This window comes from Teleopsis dalmanni, chromosome 2, assembly GCF_002237135.1.
Source record: "Teleopsis dalmanni isolate 2A chromosome 2, ASM223713v2, whole genome shotgun sequence".
Taxonomy (NCBI): Eukaryota; Metazoa; Arthropoda; class Insecta; order Diptera; family Diopsidae; genus Teleopsis; species Teleopsis dalmanni.
This window is the reverse complement of record NC_051847.1, coordinates 171,389,990-171,416,823: the sequence shown is the minus strand read 5'-3', so window position 1 is coordinate 171,416,823 and position 26,834 is coordinate 171,389,990. Positions and strand designations below refer to the sequence as shown.

General features: G+C 30.0%; 5 protein-coding genes across 5 annotated transcripts; 4 read left to right on the top strand and 1 right to left on the bottom strand.

Moving 5' to 3' along the window:
* Positions 1 to 13: 13 nt before the first annotated feature.
* Positions 14 to 1,974, top strand: LOC119680535 (lipase 3-like). The gene is made up of 3 exons (XM_038093386.1): positions 14 to 205; positions 258 to 983; positions 1,554 to 1,974. The coding sequence occupies exons 1-3, from the start codon at positions 92 to 94 to the stop codon at positions 1,929 to 1,931; spliced, it is 1,218 nt and encodes a 405-aa protein (XP_037949314.1). The 5' UTR covers positions 14 to 91; the 3' UTR covers positions 1,932 to 1,974.
* A 269-nt stretch (positions 1,975 to 2,243) lies between these two features.
* On the top strand, positions 2,244 to 4,218 carry LOC119682460 (lipase 3-like). The gene is made up of 3 exons (XM_038095910.1): positions 2,244 to 2,390; positions 2,462 to 3,187; positions 3,792 to 4,218. Exons 1-3 carry the CDS (start codon positions 2,280 to 2,282, stop codon positions 4,185 to 4,187), a joined length of 1,233 nt encoding a protein of 410 aa, XP_037951838.1. The 5' UTR covers positions 2,244 to 2,279; the 3' UTR covers positions 4,188 to 4,218.
* A 327-nt stretch (positions 4,219 to 4,545) lies between these two features.
* On the top strand, positions 4,546 to 5,947 carry LOC119683735 (lipase 3-like). Its single transcript, XM_038097542.1, has 3 exons — positions 4,546 to 4,680; positions 4,737 to 5,459; positions 5,549 to 5,947. The coding sequence occupies exons 1-3, from the start codon at positions 4,570 to 4,572 to the stop codon at positions 5,945 to 5,947; spliced, it is 1,233 nt and encodes a 410-aa protein (XP_037953470.1). The 5' UTR covers positions 4,546 to 4,569.
* Positions 5,948 to 8,045: 2,098 nt separating this feature from the next.
* Positions 8,046 to 9,661, top strand: LOC119676154 (lipase 3-like). Its single transcript, XM_038087387.1, has 3 exons — positions 8,046 to 8,156; positions 8,217 to 8,945; positions 9,151 to 9,661. The coding sequence occupies exons 1-3, from the start codon at positions 8,046 to 8,048 to the stop codon at positions 9,538 to 9,540; spliced, it is 1,230 nt and encodes a 409-aa protein (XP_037943315.1). The 3' UTR covers positions 9,541 to 9,661.
* Positions 9,662 to 12,048: 2,387 nt separating this feature from the next.
* LOC119684596 (lipase 3-like) lies at positions 12,049 to 24,253 on the bottom strand. The gene is made up of 4 exons (XM_038098669.1): positions 23,887 to 24,253; positions 12,958 to 13,360; positions 12,550 to 12,866; positions 12,049 to 12,467 (listed from the first exon to the last, which is right to left on the bottom strand). Exons 1-4 carry the CDS (start codon positions 24,034 to 24,036, stop codon positions 12,081 to 12,083), a joined length of 1,257 nt encoding a protein of 418 aa, XP_037954597.1. The 5' UTR covers positions 24,037 to 24,253; the 3' UTR covers positions 12,049 to 12,080.
* Positions 24,254 to 26,834: the final 2,581 nt, after the last annotated feature.

The window sequence follows — 26,834 nt, the reverse complement described above, 5'->3', positions numbered from 1 at the left end:
TACAGATTATCGTTTGATAAGCTATAAGTATAAAAACTGGTGTCGCTATAGTTTACTTAAATTTTGCTAGACGGTTTTTTACACCTGCAACATGCAAACAAAGTTTAAGCTATTTTGTTTACTTTTCGCAATATTTACATTTGCGGTGCCAAATTTGGCAAAGAGGTCTCTACCAAAAATATCTTTAAAAAAGTTCACTACTTCGGTAAGTTGACGATTTTTGTCAAAAAGAATTAATAAACATTTTTCAACTGCAGGAAGAGCGTATAAAATCGCACGGTTATCCTGCTGAATCACACTTCATTGAAACTGAAGACGGTTACATCCTCAATCTATTCCGCATACCGTACTCACATAAATTACAAAATCAAAATGCTTATCGTCCTGTCATATTACTACAACATGGACTTTTGAGTAATTCGGATTGTTGGCTAACCAGTGGACCCGACCATTCATTGGCTTATTTGCTTGCTGATGCTGGTTACGATGTTTGGCTCGGCAATGCCCGTGGCAATATATACTCGAGAGATAATAGCAAAATATCACTAAACAATCCGAAGTTTTGGCATTTTAGTTGGCATGAAATTGGTGTTGTTGATATTGCAGCTATGATCGATTATATACTAGAAACAACTAATGAAAAACAACTGCATTACGCTGGACACTCGCAAGGCACTACAGTGTACTTTGTGCTTATGTCAGATCGTCCTGAATATAATAGTAAAATTAAGTCTGCTCATATGTTAGCTCCTTGTGCTTTCTTTGGACATGGCACATCCCCTGTATTTGCACTGTTTGCACCACTGATTGGTACACCCGGTACTTTGTGGGAAAGTATGTTACAAGATTTGGAGTTGATGCCACAAAACAAACTCATTAATCGCATGGTGGATACATCTTGTGGTGGAGCAGGAATCGCTACGCACTTATGTGAAAATATGTATTTACGATTTATAGGTGATGGATACCAAAACACAAACATCGTAAGTTTACTTATGTATTAGAATTGCATTTCGATTATAAATGAGGATCATAGTAAGGAAATATTCAAACTTAAAATTTTTATTTTTATTTAGGCGAGTTATAAGATTTGCCAAACAAATGTTTCGGATACACCCAATTATCCATTATCAGTGATCTTTGAAAACATTCATTGGTTTATTGTTCACATATAATTTTTTGCACTACAAGTTTTAGTGTTCTATACAAACAATAGTTAATAGTAATAGTTGTAATAACAACAAAATTCGGCACAACCCGAGATTGGAAAGGCTCAAATTAAGTTTACGTTGGCTTTGTGCCAACAATTCGCGAGTCCAGTATTCAGACTAACAGGCTTCGCTTCCTGATACTTGCAGCTCAAAAAATTATATATAGACAATAAAATCAATACGTATATCCAAAGAGCTGAGATAATAAATATTTATCAATATTCAAACCAACTATTTGGTTAGCCCGAATATTCACTACATTAAAAATCAAATTTTTGAATTATAAATCACCTTATTGCTTATTATATGTTATATATAAATACTGAATATTTGTATTTTTAGTCATCAATGCAATTGTTGCTCGAAACTCATCCAGCTGGATCATCAAGTAACCAAGGCATACATTATATACAATCACATGTTTCTGGCAAATTCAGGCATTATGATATGGGAGAGAAAAAGAACCAACAGACCTACAATCAACCTACACCACCTGACTATGATTTAAGTCAAATTACTGCACCTACCTATTTGTATTCAAGTCAAAATGATGCACTTTGTGCTCCTGCAGACGTTGATACGTTGGTTGCGGCTATGCCATATTTAACTGAAGATTATCGCATTCCTGACCCCTCATGGAATCATTTAGATTTTATTGTGGCTGATGGTATGAAAGAAGTCTTAAACGACCTTATCATAGAAAACTGTGCTAAGCACTAAATTATAAATATTATAATAAATATTAAATATTGCAAATTTTGATAAAGACTATTAAAAAAAATTTTCATTGAAAAAAATCTGCGTTATTTTTTATAATCTACCAAATCAATTTCCCCAATGTCTATTTTTAATATGAATTATGATTTGTACATTATCTTTCATTGGGTATAATCCAACTTTCCACCTAGTCGCTTATATCATATATCAACCAAAAACACACGTTAAAAAGTTTAGAGATTAGATATTTCTACCCCACTTGGTTGTAGTGGACTATTTATACGACTCCTATTCGAATTTCGGTTGTAAGTTCTATTTTTACGCTGCTACAGTACAGAAGTACTATACGCAATGTTTCGCGAGCTTGTTATTTCATTAGCGGTTCTGGCAGTTGTCTCTGCAGGACGCTTTGATTATAAGCCATATATAAACACTCCACCGTTGAAAGATATCACAACATCGGTAAGTTCTATATAGAGAAAACGTACAATATATTATGGTTGCAAATATTCATAATTATTTAAAAATTATAGGCTGACCGTATACAAAAACATGGTTATCCTGCTGAATCCCATTTCGTGGAAACTGAAGATGGTTATGTATTGAACATGTTTCGAGTTCCATATTCTCCTAAACTTAATAATGAGAATGAGCAGAAACCAGTCGTTTTCATAATGCATGGATTATTTAGCTGCTCAGATTGTTTCTTGTTAAATGGTCCTGATGATTCAATAGTATATAATTTTGCTGATCAAAATTATGATGTTTGGCTAGGAAATGCACGTGGCAATATCTATTCATGCGAAAATACTAAAGTGTCTAAAAATAGTCCGAAATTCTGGGAATTTAGTTGGCATGAAATTGGTAACATAGATGTACCGACTATGATCGATTATATACTCGATTTGACAGGTGAATCTAAAGTGCACTACGTCGGACATTCACAAGGCACTACTGTATTCTTTGTTATGACATCAACAAGACCAGAATACAATGACAAAATAAAAACGGCACATATGTTAGCTCCTCCAATATTTATGGGAAATGTTACTGATGGTTTAGTTGTAGGATTAGCACCTTATGTAGCTATACCCGGATCAGTTGGTGCAGCTCTTTTAGAGAGTCAACAATTTGTTCCTTATAATCCTGTAGTACAACGTATTTTAGATACCGGTTGCGGTGATAAACCCAGATATCCAAAATATTGTCTGACATTGTTTCTTATGTGGGCTGGAGATGATCAAGGAAACTTGAATGCGGTAAGTCATTTTAATTTCTTGTATTCTTTAGAAGTTTATGAATAAGTAGAAAAAGAACAAGGTATATTAATATATACAATTGATTTTTAGAAAGTTATGAAGATTCCTTACGCGTATCTGCATAACGGACATACATACTGTAGATTTCGATTTCCCGGGTGTCCTTTTTAAAAAGCGAATTTGATAAATTTCAATATACTGAATAACTTTTTTTTACTACGCTAAAGGTGTTGATGATAAAAAAAATTATCTTAGACTAAGGCAACTTCTAACATTGGGTTGAAAGTTGAAAGATTGTATTTTATTCTATCGAATTCTACAAGAAATGCCATTGCTTATATTTTAAAAGAATTATAATTGAAAAATTATGATTATTTTTATTATATTATATAAAATATCTAAATAAAAAATACTTATAATTTATTTTATTAATATTAATTTTATATTAAAATATCAAAAATTTGCATTATTTTATAGATAATATATCTGATAATAGATTTAGATATATTATCTAAAGATAATATATGTGAAGTCTATAATTTATTGTGCCGAGGTTGTCTATTACTGCGTTTTGAAAATAATTTTTATTAAACATCTATTTTAGACTCTACTACCTCAACTCGCCGAAACTCATCCAGCTGGTATAGCTACTAACCAAGGTATACATTACATGCAATCCTACCTAACTAATGACTTTAGGTACTACGATTGGGGCGAGAAGAAAAACTTACAGCGCTACAATCAAAAAACTCCTCCAAAGTATGACTTAACAAATATTGTTGCAAACATGTATCTGTACTACGGTTTAGCTGATGGTTCTGCAAATGCAGAAGATGTAAGCCGTCTACCAGAATACTTGCCAAATATAAAATTCTTCCATGAAATTCCTGACCCAACATGGGGTCATTTGGACTTCATATTTGCTAATCAAGTTAAAGAAGTCATCAATGATAAAGTAATAAATTTCTGTAATGACTATGAAAAGGGCGATGTGTATTAAAGTAAATAAATAATTATTTTGAAGTAATAAATATTTGTATTAATAGTTGTTACGTTTACTCTTTGTTTATAAAATATTTGTATTTAATAAAATAATTGGTCTAAGAATAAATTTCTATAACCTTCTCTTTCACACATTTTAAGTAAATGCAAAAATTGAAAACAATCGTAACAAAACTGTTTAAGAATATCTGAACTAATTAAAATACTACTACTTTTGAAAATGTAGTAGGCACTTAAGTGCGTAAAGAGCGATTATATTACTCAAGATTAGATACAAATCCAATTGAAGTGGTATTAGCCATGCGGTTTATTGATTGTACATATAGTAAATTTGTGTTTAGTAGTTCTTTAAAGTTCGCACTGAACGAAACTAAATCAAAATGTTCCGACAGCTGCTCATATTTTTACCATTAATCGCAGTTACATTGGCAGCAAGTCTTGGCTATGATCCCTATATTGATCTGCCACACTTAAAACCTGTTAAAACTTCTGTAAGTACCACAGAATAAAATATAAGTATATAAAATGATGCTACATTTTGATATAGGCAGAACGTATAGAGGAACACGGTTATCCAGCGGAATCACATTTCGTAGAAACTAAAGATGGTTATGTGTTGAATATGTTTCGTATACCATACTCCCCAAAATTGAATAACAAAGATAAGCCTAAGCCAGTTGTATTTATAATGCATGGACAATTCAGTTGTTCCGACTGTTATTTACTAAATGGTCCTGATAATGCTTTGGCTTATAATTTTGCTGATGAAAATTACGATGTTTGGTTAGGTAATGCACGTGGAAATATTTATTGCCGCAACAATACAAAAATATCACTAAACCATCCAAAATTCTGGGAATTTAGTTGGCATGAAATTGGTAACATTGATGTACCCACTATGATCGATTATATACTGGATTTGACAGGAGAAAGTAAAATTCATTATGTTGGCCACTCACAGGGTACAACTGTATTCTTTGTTATGACATCCACCAGACCAGAATATAATGACAAAATAAAAACAGCTCATATGATGGCACCGCCCATTTTTATGGGAAACTGTACTGATGATCTTGTGGTTCTATTATCTCCATATGTAGGTACACCAGGTGTTGGTGCTAACTTACTAGGCAATCAGCAATTTGTGCCAAGTAACCCTTTCATTCAACGTATATTAGATACTGCTTGTGGTGGAGATCCTACATTTCCAGAGTATTGCCAAACATTATTCTTATTGTGGGCTGGCACTGAACAAGTTAATCTAAATGTGGTAGGTAGCAATCATCTTTATGAAGATATTTTTTTGAATTAAATCTTATACTGTAGATTTATAGTACCTAATTGTTTTTATTCTTATAGACTTTATTACCACAAGTTGCAGAAACGCATCCAGCTGGTATATCTACGAATCAGGGCATACATTATATACAGGAATCTGTGTCAAATCATTTTAGACAATTTGATCATGGTCCGAAAAAGAATCTTAAACGCTATGGTCAAGAAGTTCCACCAGATTATAATTTGCAAAATATTGTCGTAGATATGTATATATATTATGGATTAGCAGATACTTCAGCTAATGCTAAGGATATTCAGCGACTTCCAGAACATTTGTCAAATATAAAACATTTTTACGAAGTACCTAATCCTACATGGGGCCATTTAGATTTTATATTCGCTAATCAAGTAAAGGAAGAAATGAACGATAAAATAATAAATTTCTGTAATAAGTACGAGCAAGTCGAAGCAAATTTATAATGAAAAGCTTTTATTTTAACATAAAATAAATTTTTCTTAATCATATCAAATTCAAAATTTATCAATAGTATCAAGTTATAAGATAATTTAAGTTATACTATTTTGATTTATTATCAAAAAAAGTTTAATCGTTTCTATAGGTAGTAAGTCTTAAATCTTATCTGGAAAATCTTATTGATACTAAAAAATACAAATGTCTGAAAAGGTTTGTTTATAGTCATTAATTGATAGAGATAACATTGCTATGGATGTTTTGAGTTTGTTATTATATTATTTCAGTGTTCATATCTAATTTTACTTAAGGGAAGAGATTAGTCACAGAAACTTAAAATCAAAAGCAAAACAGGGAATATACTTGACTCCAGTTACAATAAAGCTAAGGGAAGATGAGTATGCTTCATGCATAAATTGGATACTTAACGTCAGCCAACTTCCGTTCATTCAAAATTGGTGGCCAGCTTAAAGAGGTGAATTTATTCAAAATAATAATAAAAAATATTAAAAATATAATAATAAATTTTAAAAAATGGGATTTTAAAAAAATTTCGTGCCCAAGAAAAGTATTCGATATCTGTACAATTGTCCAACAGCACATACAAAACCTGTGCTGAAGTATACTAAGACTTCATTACATTAATATAATAAAGTTTCAGTGACTTAGTACCATTAGTGAGTGGATATTACAATTATCAAATAAATAATCTAAGCACATCATCATCAATATTTTCTAGCCAAGGTATTTTTGGATTCGATATATATGGGGTCTAGTATTGTTATTGTGAAAATATATTCATTGTTTCTAGAATATTTTCAGGGAGTTTCATTTAAATTCTTACTTACGCGATATTTGTTGACATTAGAGAATTGATCCAATCATATGGGCAGTAGGCAATAGCTCGTAACAGATAATGTTCTTATTTTCCCAACAAACATATAGCATTATCCGCATCGTCATTAATTTCAGCATTACTTTCAGAATCGTTTATTCAGTTGCATTATATTTTGACGTACATCTTTTATACAAAACCTGATTGTATATGATTCATTTTTTATTACATGTTACACGCGTCTACATTAGCTAGGCATTAGTAAGATTTTGGTGTACACTTCTACTTTGCAACTGATGCATACATTTGAACACAAAAATCTTAAAGAAGTCTAAACAGTACAAACGCCTAGATATCAAATTCTTCAAAAATTAATCTATTTCGTTCTGTTTCATTACCGAAATTACTTTATTAAGCAGCCAAATATCGAGCTTCAGTTGCTCAGTGATGTCGCAATAACTGCTCACAAGTTTATCTTTTTGTTCTTTTTCCATACATTAATGAAGGTTTTCTGCGAGGTACTAATCAGTGTGATCAGTAGCTACGACATCTGATCAGTATCGAAATCTTCAACACATAAAGACTAAATTGGTTGTGCTATAAGAAATCAACTGACCCATTCTAATTTATGGAAAACAATGCATTTGATTATTTGTGCTGAAGTGAAAATAAGGCAAATCCGACGAACGACCTTCGAATTTTGGTTTCTTAATAGGGAAAATCTTATTTTAGGTATTGCAAATATTGATATTTATTTAGTTGTATTCTTTTTCTTATCGGAGTAGAATTGTAAAATAAATCGATTTTTTTTAAAATTTTTTAGTTTGGTTTGGCAATAAGTTTTAATGGGAATTACCAATCTTAGTAAATTATTTAAAAATAATCTAATTTATAGTCTCTATAAATATTGTAGAATAATATTATTATTATTAATATTATACTATTAAAATATCATTGTACTTCAAATTTACGTCACAGAAAAACGCCGAACACTTTTTGCCCAAAATGCGTACTTTCAAAAACTTTTATATATTATTTAGTATATATAATAAAGATTAACCATTCACGTTCCTTACTACTGATAGAAACTTAGGAAAAAAAATGCGTTAAAAATTAATTATTTTGTTTTTATTAACAATTTGCATTAATCTGGTAGATAAGATATTTTAATCAGGCTCTAATCAAAGACCCCACTTGTAGATTGAAAGCAAGAATTTGAAAATATTTAATTCATTGCAATTCTGAACAAAATTTTTAGTAACTCAAGCAGTATGAGGACATACGCACTGTTAAATACATTACTTATAGTTATTGCAAGAAGTCCTTTTATAATCGGAAATCCCTTAAATTATGGCTGGGAAGACGAGTTTTTAAAAACAACAGTAAATTAAAAATTTGTTTTAAATTCATTTTAATGAAAATATTTTTTTTCGTATGCATAGGAAGATCGGATTAAAGAACATGGATATCCAGGCGAAACACATAGAGTCGAAACTATCGACAACTATGTAATAACAATGTTTCGCATACCCTATTCACATAAGCTAAACAACCAAAATGAGAAACGCCCAACAGTTCTTCTACAACATGGTCTTTTAAGTTGTTCAGATGGTTGGATATTAAGTGGACCTAATGACGCACTTGCATTTCTTTTAGCTGATGCAGGTTATGATGTATGGATGGGCAATGCTCGTGGAAATCGTTATTCACGTAATAATACCCGTTTATCAACATTACATCCATACTTCTGGCGTTTTAGTTGGCATGAAATTGGTATTAATGACATATCTGCGATGATTGATCATATTCTTCAGACTACTGGAGAGACAGCAACGCATTATGTTGGACACTCACAAGGTACCACTGTTTACTTTGTGCTAATGTCATCTCGTCCGGAATATAATGAAAAAATCAAAACTGCACACTTATTGGCACCTGTGGTTTTTATGGGTAACATGAAAACAGTGCTAGCTAAATATACGAGAAGATTTATTGGTCGTCCAAATCAGTTGACAAGAATGTTTGACACAATGGAAATATTGCCTAGTACATTGTTCTTTAAAAATATATATGATATCTATTGTATGAAGGATCCAAAATTGGCGTATATGTGCAAAAATTTATTTACTTTATATAATGGCGAATTGGGCAGGGATAGCAATATGAATATGGTAATTCTCAATGACATGTCGATAAGATTATAGCACTATGGAATTTGGTAATATAAGTATTCTAAAAATAGTGAAGATAATCATTTTAAGTGCCTTTGTGTATTATTGAATTCTTGTGTTAAATAATTTCGTGGTGTTAAAAAACTTTTATTGACAAAAATATTATCTAAAATATGTTAATATTTTGTTTATTATGTTTTCACAGACAGTGAGTGATCGTATGAATGAGACCCATCCAGCAGGAGCATCTTCAACGCAAGTCTTGCACTATATGCAGGAATATGAATCAGGACGTTTTTGTCAATTGGATTTCGGACAGAAGGAGAATTTAAAGAAATATGGTCAAAGTACACCACCAGATTACAATTTAGCTAATATTGATCCAGATGGATTACATTTCTACTACTCTGATGAAGACCAGTTGGCTTCGGAAATAGACGTTGAATATTTAGCTGCACAATTAAGTAAAGAACCAAATATGTTTCATGTACCAGATCCAACTTTTACTCACAGTGATTTTGTGTGGTCTAATCATGTTAAGGAGATGATTAACGATCGTATAATTAACGCTTGTAATTTATATGAACAATCATAACTTCAAGCATTTCGGATACATACATATATCAGGAGTGCGTAAATATTTCTAATTATTATTTTATCAATTTCGGTTATTTTTAGTGTAGGAATTCGTTCACATAAATATAATTTATTCTTATCTCAAGTGGCAAATTATGTATGATTATTTTTCAAAACATGTATAAAAATGTATTTTATAAAGTATTTATGAAAAGTAGTCATTAATTGTATACAAAGTGGCCACGTTTAATGGTCAACAATCTATCGAAGTGTTTTTAAATCATATAATATGTTTATAACTTTTTAAATTAATGTTATAATATTAAAAAACTAAATGTAGTATAGTTTTAGGCAACACGCCTGAGGAGTGTATTACCTAATATCCCTTGACTTCGACATTCCTGCGTATTCTGTGTTCTATTTAATTATTTAGCTTCTAACTACAGTACGGTTTGTCAGTATTTTTGATAGTTCAAGTTTAAATGAAGTTTCTATTAAGCTAGAAGTTATTATTAAAGTTATGAGTATGATTCTATTAATCTCTATTTATCCTATTAAAGTTGTCTATAAAAACCAGTCTTCGAATTGCTATGTGAAAAAAGATTTTACCTTTATATTTAGTATTGGCAGCTAAATAGACAACCAGAGACAATCAGCTACATTCTATGTGACTGCCCAGCCTTGATCTGGGCCAGGAGGAGAACACTGGGTCGGGAACTCACCTTCCGACATTAGGAGGTCCTCAACAACCTACATTTTGACCTTCATTCGAAAGGCGGAATGTCTTTTGTTCAGTTAGGGTCTGTTGTAGCACAAAAGATCAATCATGGTCGCGGTGCTCTGCTCAAATGGGAGCTAGTTCCCTGTTCTTTCTTATTCTTATTCTTAGTATTGGCAGCTACTACTAAACTTATCAATGTGATATTATATTGTTTAATTTTATTCTAAAAGATTTACAATGTTTTGAGACCTTACTAAATGTGCACGAGGTTAGTAATCAGGACTATCGATTCTCATGTCTATTCTAAAAGAAAAAATTAATCGTAAATTGTGTGTAATGTGACAGCTGTTGTACCACTTATTTGACTATAAAATATAGATTTTTTTAATATTGTCACAGATATGGTATTTTCATATTAGCTATTAACTTGAATTATTTTATTTGAAATAAAATTAAATATGGAATTCAAAACTTCAAGTTCTTCAATACTGCAAATAATAATAATTCTAAAAAGTTATCAGTTATATTATAGAACCAAAAGTAGTTTTAATAAAAAACTGAAAATAAAGAACTATTTATCTGTTTATATATATTTGTCAGTCTGATCTAACTAAACTTTGATCTTTAGTTTTTTCATTAATATTACAATTTAAGCAAAACAGGTGGACAGATATATTTTTGGTTTGTGATATAAAACACAGAACAATATCTTTTAAGTCGAACTATTTTAAAATTTCTACATTTTTCTCGTACCTTATACATATATATGAAACTATTCTTAATTATATAGATTTTAACGATCAGTTTTAATTTTTCCAAATCTCTGACAATATATTCTACATATCGAAACAAAAACTTTTCTTCTTACTATATATGCGCATATATATTCACATATATAATCTGATATATATTGATATATATTATAGGCTGGTTCCACTTATAAGTTCAATACTAGAGATAGTAAAATTACGTAAATTTATTCAGGAAATAAAATTTTATATGTTTTATGTAAATAATTAGAGACTTTCATTAATTGTTATTTCTTTATTTACTCCGCAATCATAGATTATACGATCTCATAGATTGACGAAAGATTTGTCTTTCTTTTCTCAGGTACTTGGTTTAATCTTCTGTCTAACCATCTAACCACTCCAAGTACAAAGTTACTTTTTTCGTGTCACTTTTAAACGTTTATTAGCTATCTTTACTAATTACCTTGTCCTATACTAAAGATGGTAAGTTGTTTAGTTTCACAGCTGTTCCGATGACGAACTTTATTTGATCGGGTTTCAATGGTTCATTTTACACCATTTCTGTTATTTTTTGAAGTTGGAATATATATTGTATATTCTTTTGTATTATATATACAAATATATTGATGACAAGGATAAACTGATCACTAACTGATTATAAACTGATTGTACAAGTTGCCTAATAATAAATAAATAGTACTCATATGTTGATAAATCTTAAAACCCTATTAAATCGCCAGTGCCCACAGAAATACGATTTTATTCCATTTTCAACTTACCGTCATCACTTTTCTTTTAATTTCGTAAATTTCATCTATAGGTATAATAACTTACATCACGTATTTCATTATTTGGTCTTTATTTTCGGCTTAATTTCTATAATTAGCTTAAAATAAATATTACAAATAGTATACACTCATTCCTTATAGGTAAGATTAAATTTTTACATTTATGCATTTAGGTCATAAATGTTACTTGTACTTTGCACACGAACACTTATTCGATTAAAATAAAAATATGAATTTAAACTAACTAATGACTATGACTTCTTGTATTGAGTTTAAGTTTGTACCCCCATGGTATAGGCTAATTGTACTCATAAGTAATAAGCGACTTAACAATCTTATCGAATATGAATTCCCGCACACCCAAGCCACATATAAAATCAAAGTGATTCCAACGTTTCCATGGTAATTTGTAAATGGCATGTAGACTACGAAGTCGTAACATAAGTTTCCAAATATCCTCCACAGATACAATATAATCGTTCTCTGCATAGTAGATTGTGATGGGAACAGTAACTAGTTCCATGCAGTACTCAGGTGGTTCCAATTGTTGATACATAAGCCAATTCTTCTCGGGACCATAATCGTATTGGCGAAATTTTGTGGAAACATAACCTTGAAAATAGTGCATAATTTGCTTAAAGGAACCACCAACAGGAAAATTTGCCATAATATCTGGTAACAAAGTCTGTAAAAAAGAGTATATTTTATTCTGATATACCATTAATATAATACATTAATATATTTGACTATATTATATATAGTTTTACCTTATTAAGATGTTCAGTGTCATAACCTACAGCCGGCCATAAACGACTTACACAAACTGAAGGCCTTTCATTCTCCAAACAAGCCATTGACAAAAATTGCTTGACTATTTTATTCGTTGACACCATTTCAACACCTTCTAATAGTTTTGAGATATAGTTACGTGTGCCCAAAATTGGACCAAATACCTTTGCTAAGCTGCCTTTTGTATTGCTCACATAAGCTACAGGCGCTAACAAAGTGGCAGTCTTAAAAACGGCATTGTATTGTGGAAGCATAGAATTCAGCACTAAAAAGACCGTGCCTCCCTGAGATATGCCTGTAAAATAAATGGTAACAGTAGATATATATATTTACATAAAATATTTAAAGAGTGAATGGTAATAAATATATTTTATATCAATACTAACCCACAAAATGCATTTTTGGTTCACCAGTTTTTTTAATAATATACTCGATCGTTGCTGGCATGTCGTATACACTCATCTCATGCCAACTGAAATCCCAGAACTCACGGTCTGTAGTATTATACCAGATATTTCGCCTGCAATATATATTCCCTCTATTGTTCCCCAGCCAAACGTCAAATCCGCTCTTTGAAAGTAAATATGGCAAGGAGTTCTCTTGTCCGTTTAGCAGCCAAGCATCTGAGGACGCGTAAATACCAGCAAGTAAGAATACTACTGGTCTACGCAGCACTGTCTTCTGTATGGGATGTAAATATGGTATACGATGGAGAGTTAGGATGTAGCCATCTTTGGTTTGTACGTTGTGCTTTTCAACAGGATAACCATCTCGACGAATACGCCTTACCTGGATTTAAAATAAAATACAAAAACAAATTATGGACTCAAAAATGAAATATCAATTCATTTAAACAAAAACTGTGTTGCAGTATAACCATTATAACTACACAGTTCCACCAGCATATGTTAACTATCGGTAACGATTTTCTTGACAAAAAAGTTGGCGAACAAAACTTGCTGAAGACACTTAATTTAACAGCTATCAATTGGAGCTTCAAAGGGACGGTATTGTGAAAAGAACAATTTATATCACTGAGGTATTTCAGCACATATTGTATAGTGATAAAAACTTTTTCGCTATATAGGCTACGTCAATATACACATAAATCTAATTTTGGCAGTTTGTCGTTAAAGTCTATTTATTTGTATTCCATTTCATTTAATTGTCTATCCAATTGTCTTTGTTGATTTTATTTGGCTTTTACCGATTACTGATTACTGATCACCGATTCTTGTTTTCGAGAGTAACATTTAGATATAGCATACCAATAAATCATGAGTGATTTTTTTTTGATGAACAGCTAATATAAAATTAATCAAGTAATATTTTTGGTCAATGATACTTTTTTCTATGAAGAGCCAATTATCATTTTCCATCCATAACTTTGAAACTAATAATAGTTGTTTTACAAAAACTGAAAGTTATCAAAAAATAGTCGGAACATCTTTACATTTTGACACATATCTAATGATCGTTTGAACTTTGGCACTTCGAAATAGAGTTTTTTTGAGAAACCTATGTTATTATACAATATTGTTAAAAATATGTATGGCATAGCATTTTAAATAATGTACTAAAGTGACACAAACAAAAATTACTATTTAGTACTACGTTATGCTTATTTACAGTACTATTTTTAGGCATGATGAGCTTTTAGTATCTAAAAAACATTTCAACAAATAGATACTTGATAATTACTTTCGTGATAAATATTATTTGATTTATGTTATAGGTTGGTTCAGCATTAATTATTATAAATTTTCTTTAACGCCACAGAGTTGAAAATAAGAAAATGTTTATCTGATAAATGTTGTCAACAAATCTCTTAAAAGTGTTGAATAACTTATTCCACCAAAGAAATGTTCTACAATTAAAATTTATATAAACCAATTCGTAAATGTGAAAAATAGGGTTCAAAAACGGTTTTCTCATTTACCCAATAAATTTCTTAAGGGGCCTAATTAATCAATATAACTGTGCACCGCTGACGTGTGGCGATGATGTTGACATTGTTGACACAAACACCTGCATCATTGTGGGGACTACTTAGAAAAACAAGCAAAGTTAATGCGTCATGTGGTAAGGACAAAACAAATAACTTTCAGTCAAAGTATCTTGGGATCCACATCACTGTTGATAACAGTAAACTCAAAGAAGTAAAGCCTTGCTTTTCTTAGAGCCTTTGTTAAATTCAGAAACGACGACAACACTCTTCAATAAAAAAAAATACTACTTCGGTTTAGATGCTACTTCAGTCTAAATAGACAATAGATTAAAGAAACGCTCTTTCGACGAAAGAAAATCATGCTTTTTAAAGCCTATTTTCACGCCTTTCATGCTGTACTATATGTTGCAGAGGCATGGAAAATGATAAGTATTAGTGATAAGAAAGAATAAGGAGCATACGTGAAAAAAATTATTCGAAAGATCGAAGCGTTAGAAACGAGTATTGAATAAGATGAAGTAATGTGCTATATAAGCTAATGAGACTTCAATATAATTAAGCATTTTAAAATTGAGCGGTTTTGTTAGCTAAGTCATGTCATGTGGCTGAATACAAATGCTTAGGCTAGAAAGATATTTCATTCAATACCCGCTGTGGAAAAATGGAGTAGAGGACCTTTGAATCTTCAGTGAAAGGTCGAGGAGGCATATTATTTGAAAGTCCTCAATATTACTAAGCGGTGACAGCATGGAACTGAAGGGTTGACGGAAGGAAGCTGTTGCAGACGTCCAAGGGAGATTCATGTCTGTAAGGGCTAACTAAATAAATAAGCACTTACAGCACTTTTTCAAACTTATAAAACTATACAGCTGACTATGACATCTACAAATTTCAACTAAGTAAATCAATTATTTAACTATGTATTTGAAGTATTTCTAAAAGAACAATAAGTACCTACTGCTTTATTGTTTATTATTAATATTAGTATATTTAGTGACATTATTCAAATTTACGCAGTTTCTCAAATGACAGTAGCTTCTGTCTGTTAAAGAGTTTCATTATTTGTGATTAATAAAAATAATTTATATTCCTTCAAAATAATACAACTATAACTACTCCATTGCCTTTCAATAATCCACATTTGTAGTATATATTTCAAAACCGCCTTTTATGAAGGACATTACAATATTGAGTTAATACTTTTATTGCAAACAAAGAATAATGAGGATTAAGGATTTAGTTTAGTTAGTTATAAATAAGATTCCGTAATAACAATATTAAAAGTAAAAGACTCTATAGACACAGTATTATCCCACGCTTGGGCATCAAAATTGATTGCTTTAAGACAATAAATGTAGCAAGTATTTCGATTATTTTTGATTATGATGAGCATTTTCATCTGTGCAAATTATTTTTTTTACGTAAAAAATGGGATTCAATACAAGTCTTAACAAAGGCAGTTTAAGTCTTCAGTCTTAAATACCCGTTTAAGAAAATTTAGTTTTGGATTGAATTGCCACCTGCATCGAACGCACACCAAAATATTTCAGACATGATTTTCGGTTATTAAGAGAAGAAAGTGATTTCATTCACAGTTTACATAAGATTTCATAAGACAATTTCACTAAAGTTCAATTGCAAGATTGCGTATGAAGGAACATCGGTTTCGGTATCTTATGCAAACGAAATCTTTAACAAGCAAACATTGTCTTGTTTAATGATCACGTTTGCTAATTGAGTCAACGAAAATAAAATGTATCTCGAGCTTAGCCTATATAAATTACAATGGTGTATTTACATTAAAAGTAAATATCGAAAATATTTTCAACAATTTTTATAATATTTGCCAATATTTTCAAATTGAAATAATATACGTAGAACTTTCTTAAGTATTTCCTTTAGAAAATAATACATTTTTAAATGTAATTATGCTCAGAAATTTTTTCAATTGAAGTGATTGAAGTGAGTCTATAACATTTAGTTTTAAATAAGCACAATCATAGTCTCAATTGGGCAGGATACATTTATCACAGCTTTCCTAACCACAGCTTTCCTCACCACAGTTTTCCTAACCACAGCTTTCCTAACCACAGCTTTCCTAACCATAGCTTTCTTAACCATAGCGCTCTTATCCTAACCATTTGTATCTAGAAACTAATGTGTCTCTAGCTATTTAGTTTCAAAATGATTGTTAGAGAACTGAGTTCCAATATTTATGATGAGTTAGATTTGTCTATAATGAAAAAACAAACATTTTATTGAAATGTATAAAAATGACAGAAGTTGTATCTAACGTATACAAATTTAATTTAAATCCAAATCAATAAAATATACTATTTAAACTAAAATAAACTAAATCATGAAATAACCTTTTATTATGATTCAATTCATCATGAACATACATATAGCCCAATGTTCACCATAAAATAAAGAGGTTTTTTGTGCAGTCTTCTATAGTTTAAAGCTTTTCAAAAACTTACAACTTCTTCGAGACTTGAAGTCCCAGAGTGAGGATATGTGCATAGTATCGGGTATATTTTATCGTTATCGAACCATGCTGATTGAATTTTAATTTCCAAAAATTAATCATTTAAATGTCGATGAAATTTAGTTTCAACAAGATGGCGCAACTTGCCATACAGCAAGTTTGACAATCGATTTATTGTGAAATCAATTTGGTAACAACTTTATTTACAGAAGTGTTCCTGTTAACTGGAGCCCTCGTTGGTGCGATTCACCAGCTCGCGATTACTTGGGGGCTGTTGGGTTGATTTTTACCAATAAATCAGCAACTCTTGAAGTATTGGAAGTCAATGTTCATGCCACCAATAACGCCATACGATAATATTTACTTACTCGTAAGCCGCGGTTCCATATGCCGAAAATCATATTCAATAAATAGATTCCATGAAATTATCGACCTGATTATAATAAAAAAAATTTCATTCCAACAATATTTCTATCTTATATTATCATCCGATATATGTTATGTTAGTTCCTGGTCTTCATCGTAGACTCGTAAAACTTTTTGAAAAATCTCATAACTGTAGTGAGTTCAATTTTATTTGTCTTCGAAATTTAAAACCCCATTTGAATAGTATGAATTGTGCTTTTTTCTTATTAATATTTCGTTATCTAAACCTTTTAAAACTTTAATTGAAAATAAGCTTAATTTTATATGTCTTAGAGTTTGAAAATCTCAGGCTCAGGACATATGTATAGTATAACCTCAACTGTTTTCTTATTCTTATGGTAGATTGAAAATCAAAATCATCATCCAAACCAATAGTAAAACCTCCCAACATATAGACTGTAGGTGTCTGGTAAACTATTAAAAATTAAACTACTTCTACGGGTTTAATTTTAGCTATGTCTACTAAAATTTCAGAAATAGAATATGTTCGTGATATATAATATGTTCCACAGATTCCTGAACCTCACATCAGAGTCTACAAAGAAAACATCTAAACTGTTTTTTTTTGGTGGTGTTTAAATTTACGGAGATCTATGATTAGTGCAGTTTTTAATAGTATTATATATAATATATATATATCTAATATATTTTTTTTGCGTTAATTCTTTTAAGATTAATTAGTGGATTTATTAATAAACTTTATATCGATACTGGTTAAAATACAACTGACCATAACTTTTTGTTTAAAAAAATGTTTAAAATTTAAATAAAGTTAAAAAATATCTTTTTCCTAAAATAATTATAATAATTAAGAAAAATTAAATAAATAATAACCTTTCATTATGCATACTAAAATATAATTATATAATTAAACAAAAACCGTTTAATATGGCAGCTTGTAATAAACATGTCTTCATTACATGTATTTATAAGTAATGAAAACTAATTCTTGGTTTGAAGTCAAAAGTATCTTTTAAGTGTTAAGTGAACAATGAACTTCAATTATCAGACATGCGCCTACATATTCATTGCATTGTGGTTTGTTTCATAAAAAACTTTACAGCTTTGAGGAAACTTTGAGGAAATTGGTGTTTACATTTTATTTGCGGTTGTTTTGAGTTATACTCGTAAGTTTCTAGTGTTTGTGAATGATAGTGCAAATATAGTCACTAAACATATGAAAATATTAGAGATATTTCCTTAAATTTTGTACGAAAAATATCAGTTTGTCCATGGGTATATCTCTCGTAATACAATAATCGAATGTTTCTTCCTTAATGCAGTTAATCACAAAAAATATTGTGATTAAATTGAGTAATACTCTTCTAAAAATAAATACAGCAAAAGCATATGAAAAGATATATAAGTTATATGTTACTCTGAAATAGTGAATTATATAATAATTTTTAAATCAGCCAAATAATATAGAAATAAAATGCTTGCGAAACATAGTCTAAACAGACTTTGGACTTAATTTCTAAAGGATCTAGGTTTGATTCAAGATCCTTTAAAGAGCGTTTCAATATTCATTGAACGTTCGAAACAATTAGCGATAGTATATGCAGCCATTCCTTAGGGATATTCTAATGTCATCCTATCCTAACATCAACTTAACCCCACGTAATTTTCATAGAAGTAAAAATTCTAACGAATATACGGAAGAAAAACTGGTGCCGAAAATTATTACCTTTAATCGATATAGAAGATAATTTCCATTGTACAAAGGAACTATTAACTATGATTTGAAAGCTTTTATAAAGAAGTTGTAAAAAAATTACTTTTAAATTTGCCCAACAACAAAGAATTTTAAAGCAATAAAATATTAAGTCTACGTACCGAATAGTATATCTAATTTACTTAAGAAATAAATATCATATTACTAAATCTCCAACTTCAGAACAACATTCTGATAACGAAAGTCCTAGGTAATGAAGAATGAATCGAAGCGCAAATTACAAAGTTTTAAGACTTCACATATTTATATTTAGGTTATAGCATTTGTATTGAAGAAATTTAACCGGAAGATGTTAATCTACTTTCTATGTTTCTAGAAATATTGTAATAATTAATTATTATTTTTTCTATCTCAGTTATATTGTATATGCTCAGTATCTCCAATACTTTTATTGAACCATACATCTATATTTACTGACTATACACTAGCATTAATTAAAATTAAAAATCAATGAGTAATTAATCATTAGTTGGGCACACGAAAAATAATCTCGTAACCTTAATTTAAATTTAATTTTCAAAAGAAATATATAAATTTTATTTCACTAGTAACTAAATTGAAAATAAAGTACATTAGAGTATGGCGGCTAGGGAGATTTTCTTAGTTGGTAACATTATAAATAACTCTTAATTTAAATTTAAAAATCATTTTTTTAGTACCATGTGGAAAAGTAAGGAAAGCATTTGTTTTAAATCAATTAACTTTTGTATATTTGATTTATATACAGTTTCAACTTAACATTGACGTGAATGTTATTATCTTTACAATTGGTAATAAAATCCTAAAGTTGAGTTACCTAACTGAAAACCTCTTTGAACTAACTAATTTGCTTTACACTTTTCGTCCATATGTAGTAGTAGACCACATGTAGTAAATATAGCACAATAGGTCGATACAATAATAACCTACATACCATATGAACTTCGGACTCTTCTACCATCCTTTCATTTGAAAACAGTAAATTTGTGGATTTTGTAAACTCGATTATGTGTACCTATTCCAAACTTTATAAATGACTGGAATAAGCTGAAACATTTATTACATATGGGACTTTTAATTTTCAAATTCAAAATCTAGTACTGTCATTTGATTTTAGAAGGAAGGAGAAGCAGGAAGATGATTTAAATTTCCGATAGAGGATTGGATGCAGCATCAATAAAAACTTTACCTTATTTGGACAGGAAAGTTAATTATTTTTTAACAATCCCACAACAAATGTTGCCCACAAATAGACTTTGTTAAACGTGTAAAAATAAGTGTAATCCAAATATTCTGACAAAGAATAACGACAAATTATAAGAAACCAGTAGAAACCAGGTTTCTTTTGTGAACTATCTGTATGTTCTGGATACAGATCTCGATTTATATTGAAATAAAAGTAATAATTAATTATATTAATATTTTTGTGTGGGCTAATATTTAATAACTTATTTATATTGTTGTGAATATGTAAGGTTAGTTTTTTCATAAAATTAACAACATTTTCGAAAATAGAAAAAATAATCTTATTTGACAACTAATAAAATTGTATTTAACATACATTAAATATTAACATAAAAAAGTGATGCAAATCAATATATATGATTCATTTCATTTACAGGTTTTTAATGAATTGTAATGCAGTTAATGTGTATGTACTTGAACCTGAAATAGTTAAAGTGGATGTCATTAATAAATTTTTAGTAGTATAGCACAAAGCCAAATAATAATGGAACAAAATTACGTCTATTAAAGATCAAAATCCTTCACGACTAATTTTAAAAGCAAGATCAGCGGGAAACGCGTTCATATTCACTAGCTTCGAAAAGTACCAACTTTGATTCAACTAGCGAAAGCCCACACAGCTACATGACCTTTCTTTTAAGTTTCATTCTATAAACACTATTAATCCTGATTTAAATAAGCTATATATCATATTTTTTCCAATACCTTCCGCTTAACTTTAATGCTTTTAGATTTTTAAATGTTAAACCAATTCACTTATACTTTTGCCATTGATATCAGGATTATGAGTTGAGATTCCCCCCTAACATTCAAAGTCAACGGTTGGAATATTCAGTTTTCATTTCTAAGAGGTGAAGTAACTGATTTGTCTCGTTATACACCTCGACAGTGTTTGATAGTTTCCATCTACCGAGATGGTTAAATGAAGTTTAAGTACTCATTCTCATCTATCACAAATTTTGCTATGATTATTTTCCATTTCCTGAAATTAATCGTTATTGATTTGACTTAAGCTATTATTGAGGTATTATTTAGGTTCACAATATATCATCATTGTATTATAGGTTAATGAAATTCCATTAACCTAAGAATGAAAAAATAAAAATCTTTCTATAGACACAACAGTAATAATAAGAGATTCTCTACACAAAGTAGTATATTTGTCAAAGATATAGCCAGAAATTTTATAGCTAGCTTGTTTTTGCAACTTAGTCAGATATTTTTTATATCTTTTTAAAATTGTTCATTAATGATTTTAACTTTAAAATACCATAAAGAATATAATTCACTTAAAAATGAATGAAAAACTCGTAATTTTTAAAAAGTTTCAAGTTATAAAACTATACTTGGTAAAATTTATTCAACTATGAAGACTAAATTACAGTTTAAAAGCAAACCTGTCGACATTTACCATGAGAATATTATGACAGGAAAAGTAAATATTATGGAATTTGAAGTTCACACATAAAAATCGAATATAAATAATATAATTAACTCAGATAATAATCCCGAAATATAGCAGATGACAATGTTGTATTAGAAAAATATATAATTTTTTTATAATTATTAGTTACACAAAGCTTAAGTTTATTTAATTGTAAAGTTCTAAAGATTCAACTAAAGAAAAAATGTCTTAGATACTTAAAATTTTTTTTAATTTAAACGAAACTTTGAAGTTGAATCATTTGAAGTAATTAATCTATAACATTTAGTACAATCTGGAAATATTATGACAGAAGTTGTATCTAAAGTATCCAAAATTAAATCATCCCCAAATCATATAAACTAAATAATCCTAAATAAACTAAGTCTTGAAATAAATAACCTTAACTTTTATTATGTATTCACGATGACCTAAAGATGATTTTTGTATAGTCTTCTCTCAAACTTATTCTATATATGTTATATATGGTATATGTTATGGTTACAGAGACTATATAGCAACCAAGGTCATCTAAACCTATTAAAAAATCTAACAATTGTTTCGAATTTAATTAGATTTAATTAGATTATTTAGATTATTAAGATTTAAAACCCCATATGCATATGTTATTATATGAATTGTGCTATTTCCCTGTGCTTATGGCATAGTGGACATCTTAAGTATCGTTATCAAAATTATAGTAAAGTCTCACAACTGCAGTGCCTACATCTGAACCTATTGAAAAATCTCACAACTGCTGTAGACTTAATTTAATATAAGTTATCTATAATGAATTCAGAATTTTTTTTATAAACTTTTCGTTAGATTGTACATAATTAAGAACAGGGTCTAGAGTCTAGTCATTACATTTGTAATTATTTATTTGAATATTTTTTAAGTCTGTAACATTCATATCAACTTTTGACTCTCAAGAATCAATAAACTATATAATATTGAAAGTTAAAGGTACTAAAACAAGCTTAATATTGGTAAATTATAAACAATTTATTAATAATTTATATTTAAAAAATATCTAATGCTTCATCACTCCTACTCGAACCAAATTATTAACCATATCAATATTAGAATTTTTATTTATGTATTTTCCTAACATATTAAAGAAAATATATTAAAACACCTTACTTCAGTTAATCTCCATTAATTATCCTTAAAGAATTATTTCCTAAAGAATTAAAATTCCACTTCTATTTTAATAAAAAAGTGGGTCGGGCAAGTCTTACGACGCATCTGCATCTGCACTTTATTTAAAAGTATCTATTAGGCAAATTAACAATACTCGTATCGCTTAAGGCGAAATTAATAATAATAAACTCCATTTAGAAATTATGAATAAAGGAAATTAACGTTCCACTTAAATTGCTTAATGAAACATATTTCAGGTCAATTAGACACGGTATGGATTATGCTTCAATGAGGGGAGTGGGTGGAGTATGAAATGGCACATATATATAAATTTGCATGACCTCCAATGTCAGGCAAATACATTAGCAAGTACGAGTATTACAGTAAAATTTTGACTTGACAAGGTTAGGCGAGTTGGCCAAAACGGACACGTACTATTTTATGCTTGTGCCAACAATCACATAACGTATGCATTTGTGTAGATACGGTAGATATACGTATATGGTGGATACAAACGTTTATTTACATAAATCGTAAAATTTTTGCACGTGCTTTAATGCAATAATTAAACGGCAATAACTACAAAAGCAGCACACTTCCACCCAAGCAATTTGTCTGTAATTTTAATATTTCTTTTTTTTTGAGTCTTTTATTATTTTTTAATTTTTTTAATTTTTTAATATCTTAACTCTTTCTGGGTTTTTTGTTGCTTTTGTTTTTTTTTATAATTACTAATTTAAATTCCATGTTGCATATTATGACATTTTAATTTGTCAGATACGGCCGCGCACATTAGCACTTTGAGAGAAATACACAATGCAAATTTTGATTTTTAATAAATTATGTTAATTTAGTTAATAAAATAATTGAATTGAATGACTTGGAATTTGAATATGAATTTGAAGTTATGGAAGATTTTTTTTATTACCGCATCTGTAATGATGATCTCACGCGTTTGTCGCGTAAAAGATGAAAATCCAGCTACCAAATTTGTGCATCCTTTTCCCGACAGATAACCACTGAACGTGATGCATAAGAAGTAAAGCAGCCACACAATATTTGTGAAACAGGATTGCATCTTTTTTTCGACACTTTGAATACGGGAAACGAATTTATTTATTTTATCTCATGCTGATCACCGACTGCCGAACATTTAATTTCACTTTTTTTTCGCAAATTCAATTATCGCGTGCGTTAAGTTAAACACTCGCTAAAACCAACACCGATCCACATATCGCACGAGGATCAGTTGCAGCAAGTGGCCAAGAGTAAGTAGCCACCATGTAAGAAATAAAATTTCGTTATCGACTTCCTTCCTTGCGAATTGCGAACTGCGAACTGCGAACTGCGAATTGCGATCTGTGATCTGCGAATTGCGAATTGTGTAATTGCTTTTCCTTTTCTTATTTGCAATTAATTATTTAAAAGACATTTACTACTTAAGTGTTCACGCTGACGGTGCCTACAAGACTGCGACTGGTATTGTTTCCATGCTTAAAGCTTAGGCTAAACTTGAGTCTAGTGCTGAGTGCTGACTGCTGGCTGTAGTCTGCTGGCTGTAGACTGCTAGCTTCCAGTAGGGCAAAATATATCACTTCGCTCACCGACTTTCTCAATTGCTCGTGCACATACATAAGTTTGTTTATTGATTGTTAGCTCGTTCATTTCCTCTTCCATACTCTCTGTGCTTTGGCGATTATTCACGAGTACTACGAATAGGAGCGGAATTTCGGTCATTTCGATACTTGGCGGGGCTGATGGAGTTCCTATAAGCGTTTAACATGCTCAGATACAAAAGTATTCCTCTGAACTGCAGTCATAACCTGTTGCCAAATTCGTCTTGGCACGTCGGCAGCACTTTGCCGCTTATATTTGTCTGTACTTTTCTGATTGTTTAGGATGCGGACACATGCTATTGCGGCTTTTTATAATTTTTTTTTTTAATTTTTGTATCTGTCATTATAATTTTTTTCTCTCGATAAAGTTTAACGTTTTTTTTCGTTGTTTTTTTTTTGTGCTGTAACTTCAACGTCACCGTTAACTATGTAAATAATTCAATTTCAAAAAAATGAATAATGCAAGTACCTGTAAGTGTGCTGTGATGCCAACGAACAGCCAAAACATTTGCACTTACCCCACTCCACCAACACAAAAAAAAATCCAAAATAAACAATAATAAAAAAATTAAAAATCACATATGATATGATATCCACCTTATATGGCCCGGCCGCCTGCCTTTCAGATACTTGTACTTGTACTTCAAGCAAAAGACAGGTACGTTCATACATACTCGTACATTGAAGCGTGATTTAGTAATGGGCATGCGCAACAAAAGCATTTAAAATTTTAAATTTAAGCAGTTTACCGCTTATTTTGGCTTTTTTTATTGTGTACTCATTTATTGTGTCATCCATAAATTACGGACAAGTACGCCAAATACGTGTACACATTGAAGAACTGAAGATATTTTGTTAAGATACGCATATGTATCTGTAGCCGCCGAGATACATTTGCTCGACTGCTGCTGCATTGACGACTTTCTGCACATTGTGGCGGCTATAATTGTTTGTAATTAATAAATTCATTTTTATAATGCAAATGCTATAAGGGCCAAAAACTCTTTAAAGCGAGCACATAAAGTTAAACGGGTCATTATGACAGTAAAACCATTTTCAATTCACTTTTTTTTATTTTTATAGCAATATGATTAATACTCGTAAGCCAATGATTTCTTTATAAATTGATAATAAATATGATAGTTATTGAAATATAATTTTATATTGTTTGGAAATAAAATTAGTTAAGCACCAACTGATTTTATGACAGATTGTTTAATAAGCATGACATAATGTAATGAGCATGACATTAAGGCTTTATTAATTATTGCCATTATTATAAATATTTATTCATTCAATTATTATATATTTATAAATAATTATTGCTTTTATCAAGACCATGGCTGTCCAAAGCACGACCCAGGAGCACCATGCGGCCCGCGGCTAATATTTGTGCGGCCCGCAATATGTTTCTAATCTACCACAATTATGTAAATTTTTCTTTATTATATTTTAGTGACATTACATTCTTTTATTTTTTGGTATCCTAAATAAATAAATTAAATTAATTTTAAATAATTTATTACACTTCACGTTAATTTACTTAATTGACAAACACTTTAGTATATATTTCATTGTACAACTGGTTCAAAAAACTCGATTCCAGTGCAGTAAGTCATAATATTAGAAATAAAATGTAATTAATTAATATTAGTTACATGGCAACAACTAATGTTAATAATGCTGATATTGATGGAGTTGTAAGAGATAAATTAATTAAAAATTACCAAAACTAAATTTAACATTATCGCAGTATTTTTATTTTTTTCCAAAAAATTATGATGTATGTATTTATTTCTGCAGCTCTCTTACCTATTCAGTGATTTGTATTTGGCCCGCGATCTTATCTGACCTCAACAATCCTGTTCCAGACAATAATTATGAGAAAAAGAGTTTTCTGACTAATATTCAAAAGCAATGAATACTACGTAATTGTAATATATCACGCGGTAAATGCAGGAAAAATCGGATTAGAAAAGGATTAAACTGAAATATATCAATTTTTAATACTTACGATTTCAAATCTAATTATTCTCATTGTGAATTGTTGATTAAAGGAGTTAGTAACAGCTAGTACCTACTCCTTTCTTTGGAGGCATATAATTTGAATGACATTGGAAGAATATGGGAATCTATATGACTTTTATTATGATTTTTATTATCATCTCTTCTGTAATAGGTATAACAACATGGATATTGGTACATCTTTCTACCTTACTTGAATTGTTCTAAGTGGAGCTAAAGAATTGTTGGGATATCA

Bases quoted from the DNA above. Each gene is read 5' to 3' on its own strand.
- LOC119682460 (XM_038095910.1), top strand. From the start codon at position 2,280: ATGTTTCGCGAGCTTGTTATTTCATTAGCGGTTCTGGCAGTTGTCTCT. The intron at 2,391-2,461 runs GTAAGTTCTATA...TAAAAATTATAG, and splicing joins TGAAAGATATCACAACATCG to GCTGACCGTATACAAAAACA. The intron at 3,188-3,791 runs GTAAGTCATTTT...CATCTATTTTAG, and splicing joins ATCAAGGAAACTTGAATGCG to ACTCTACTACCTCAACTCGC.
- LOC119676154 (XM_038087387.1), top strand. From the start codon at position 8,046: ATGAGGACATACGCACTGTTAAATACATTACTTATAGTTATTGCAAGA. The intron at 8,157-8,216 runs GTAAATTAAAAA...TCGTATGCATAG, and splicing joins ACGAGTTTTTAAAAACAACA to GAAGATCGGATTAAAGAACA. The intron at 8,946-9,150 runs GTAATTCTCAAT...ATGTTTTCACAG, and splicing joins GGGATAGCAATATGAATATG to ACAGTGAGTGATCGTATGAA.
- LOC119680535 (XM_038093386.1), top strand. From the start codon at position 92: ATGCAAACAAAGTTTAAGCTATTTTGTTTACTTTTCGCAATATTTACA. The intron at 206-257 runs GTAAGTTGACGA...TTTCAACTGCAG, and splicing joins TAAAAAAGTTCACTACTTCG to GAAGAGCGTATAAAATCGCA. The intron at 984-1,553 runs GTAAGTTTACTT...TTGTATTTTTAG, and splicing joins GATACCAAAACACAAACATC to TCATCAATGCAATTGTTGCT.
- LOC119684596 (XM_038098669.1), bottom strand. From the start codon at position 24,036: ATGCAATCCTGTTTCACAAATATTGTGTGGCTGCTTTACTTCTTATGC. The intron at 12,867-12,957 runs GTTAGTATTGAT...TTTATTTTACAG, and splicing joins ACCAAAAATGCATTTTGTGG to GCATATCTCAGGGAGGCACG. The intron at 12,468-12,549 runs GTAAAACTATAT...TCTTTTTTACAG, and splicing joins ACACTGAACATCTTAATAAG to ACTTTGTTACCAGATATTAT.
- LOC119683735 (XM_038097542.1), top strand. From the start codon at position 4,570: ATGTTCCGACAGCTGCTCATATTTTTACCATTAATCGCAGTTACATTG. The intron at 4,681-4,736 runs GTAAGTACCACA...ATTTTGATATAG, and splicing joins TAAAACCTGTTAAAACTTCT to GCAGAACGTATAGAGGAACA. The intron at 5,460-5,548 runs GTAGGTAGCAAT...TTATTCTTATAG, and splicing joins AACAAGTTAATCTAAATGTG to ACTTTATTACCACAAGTTGC.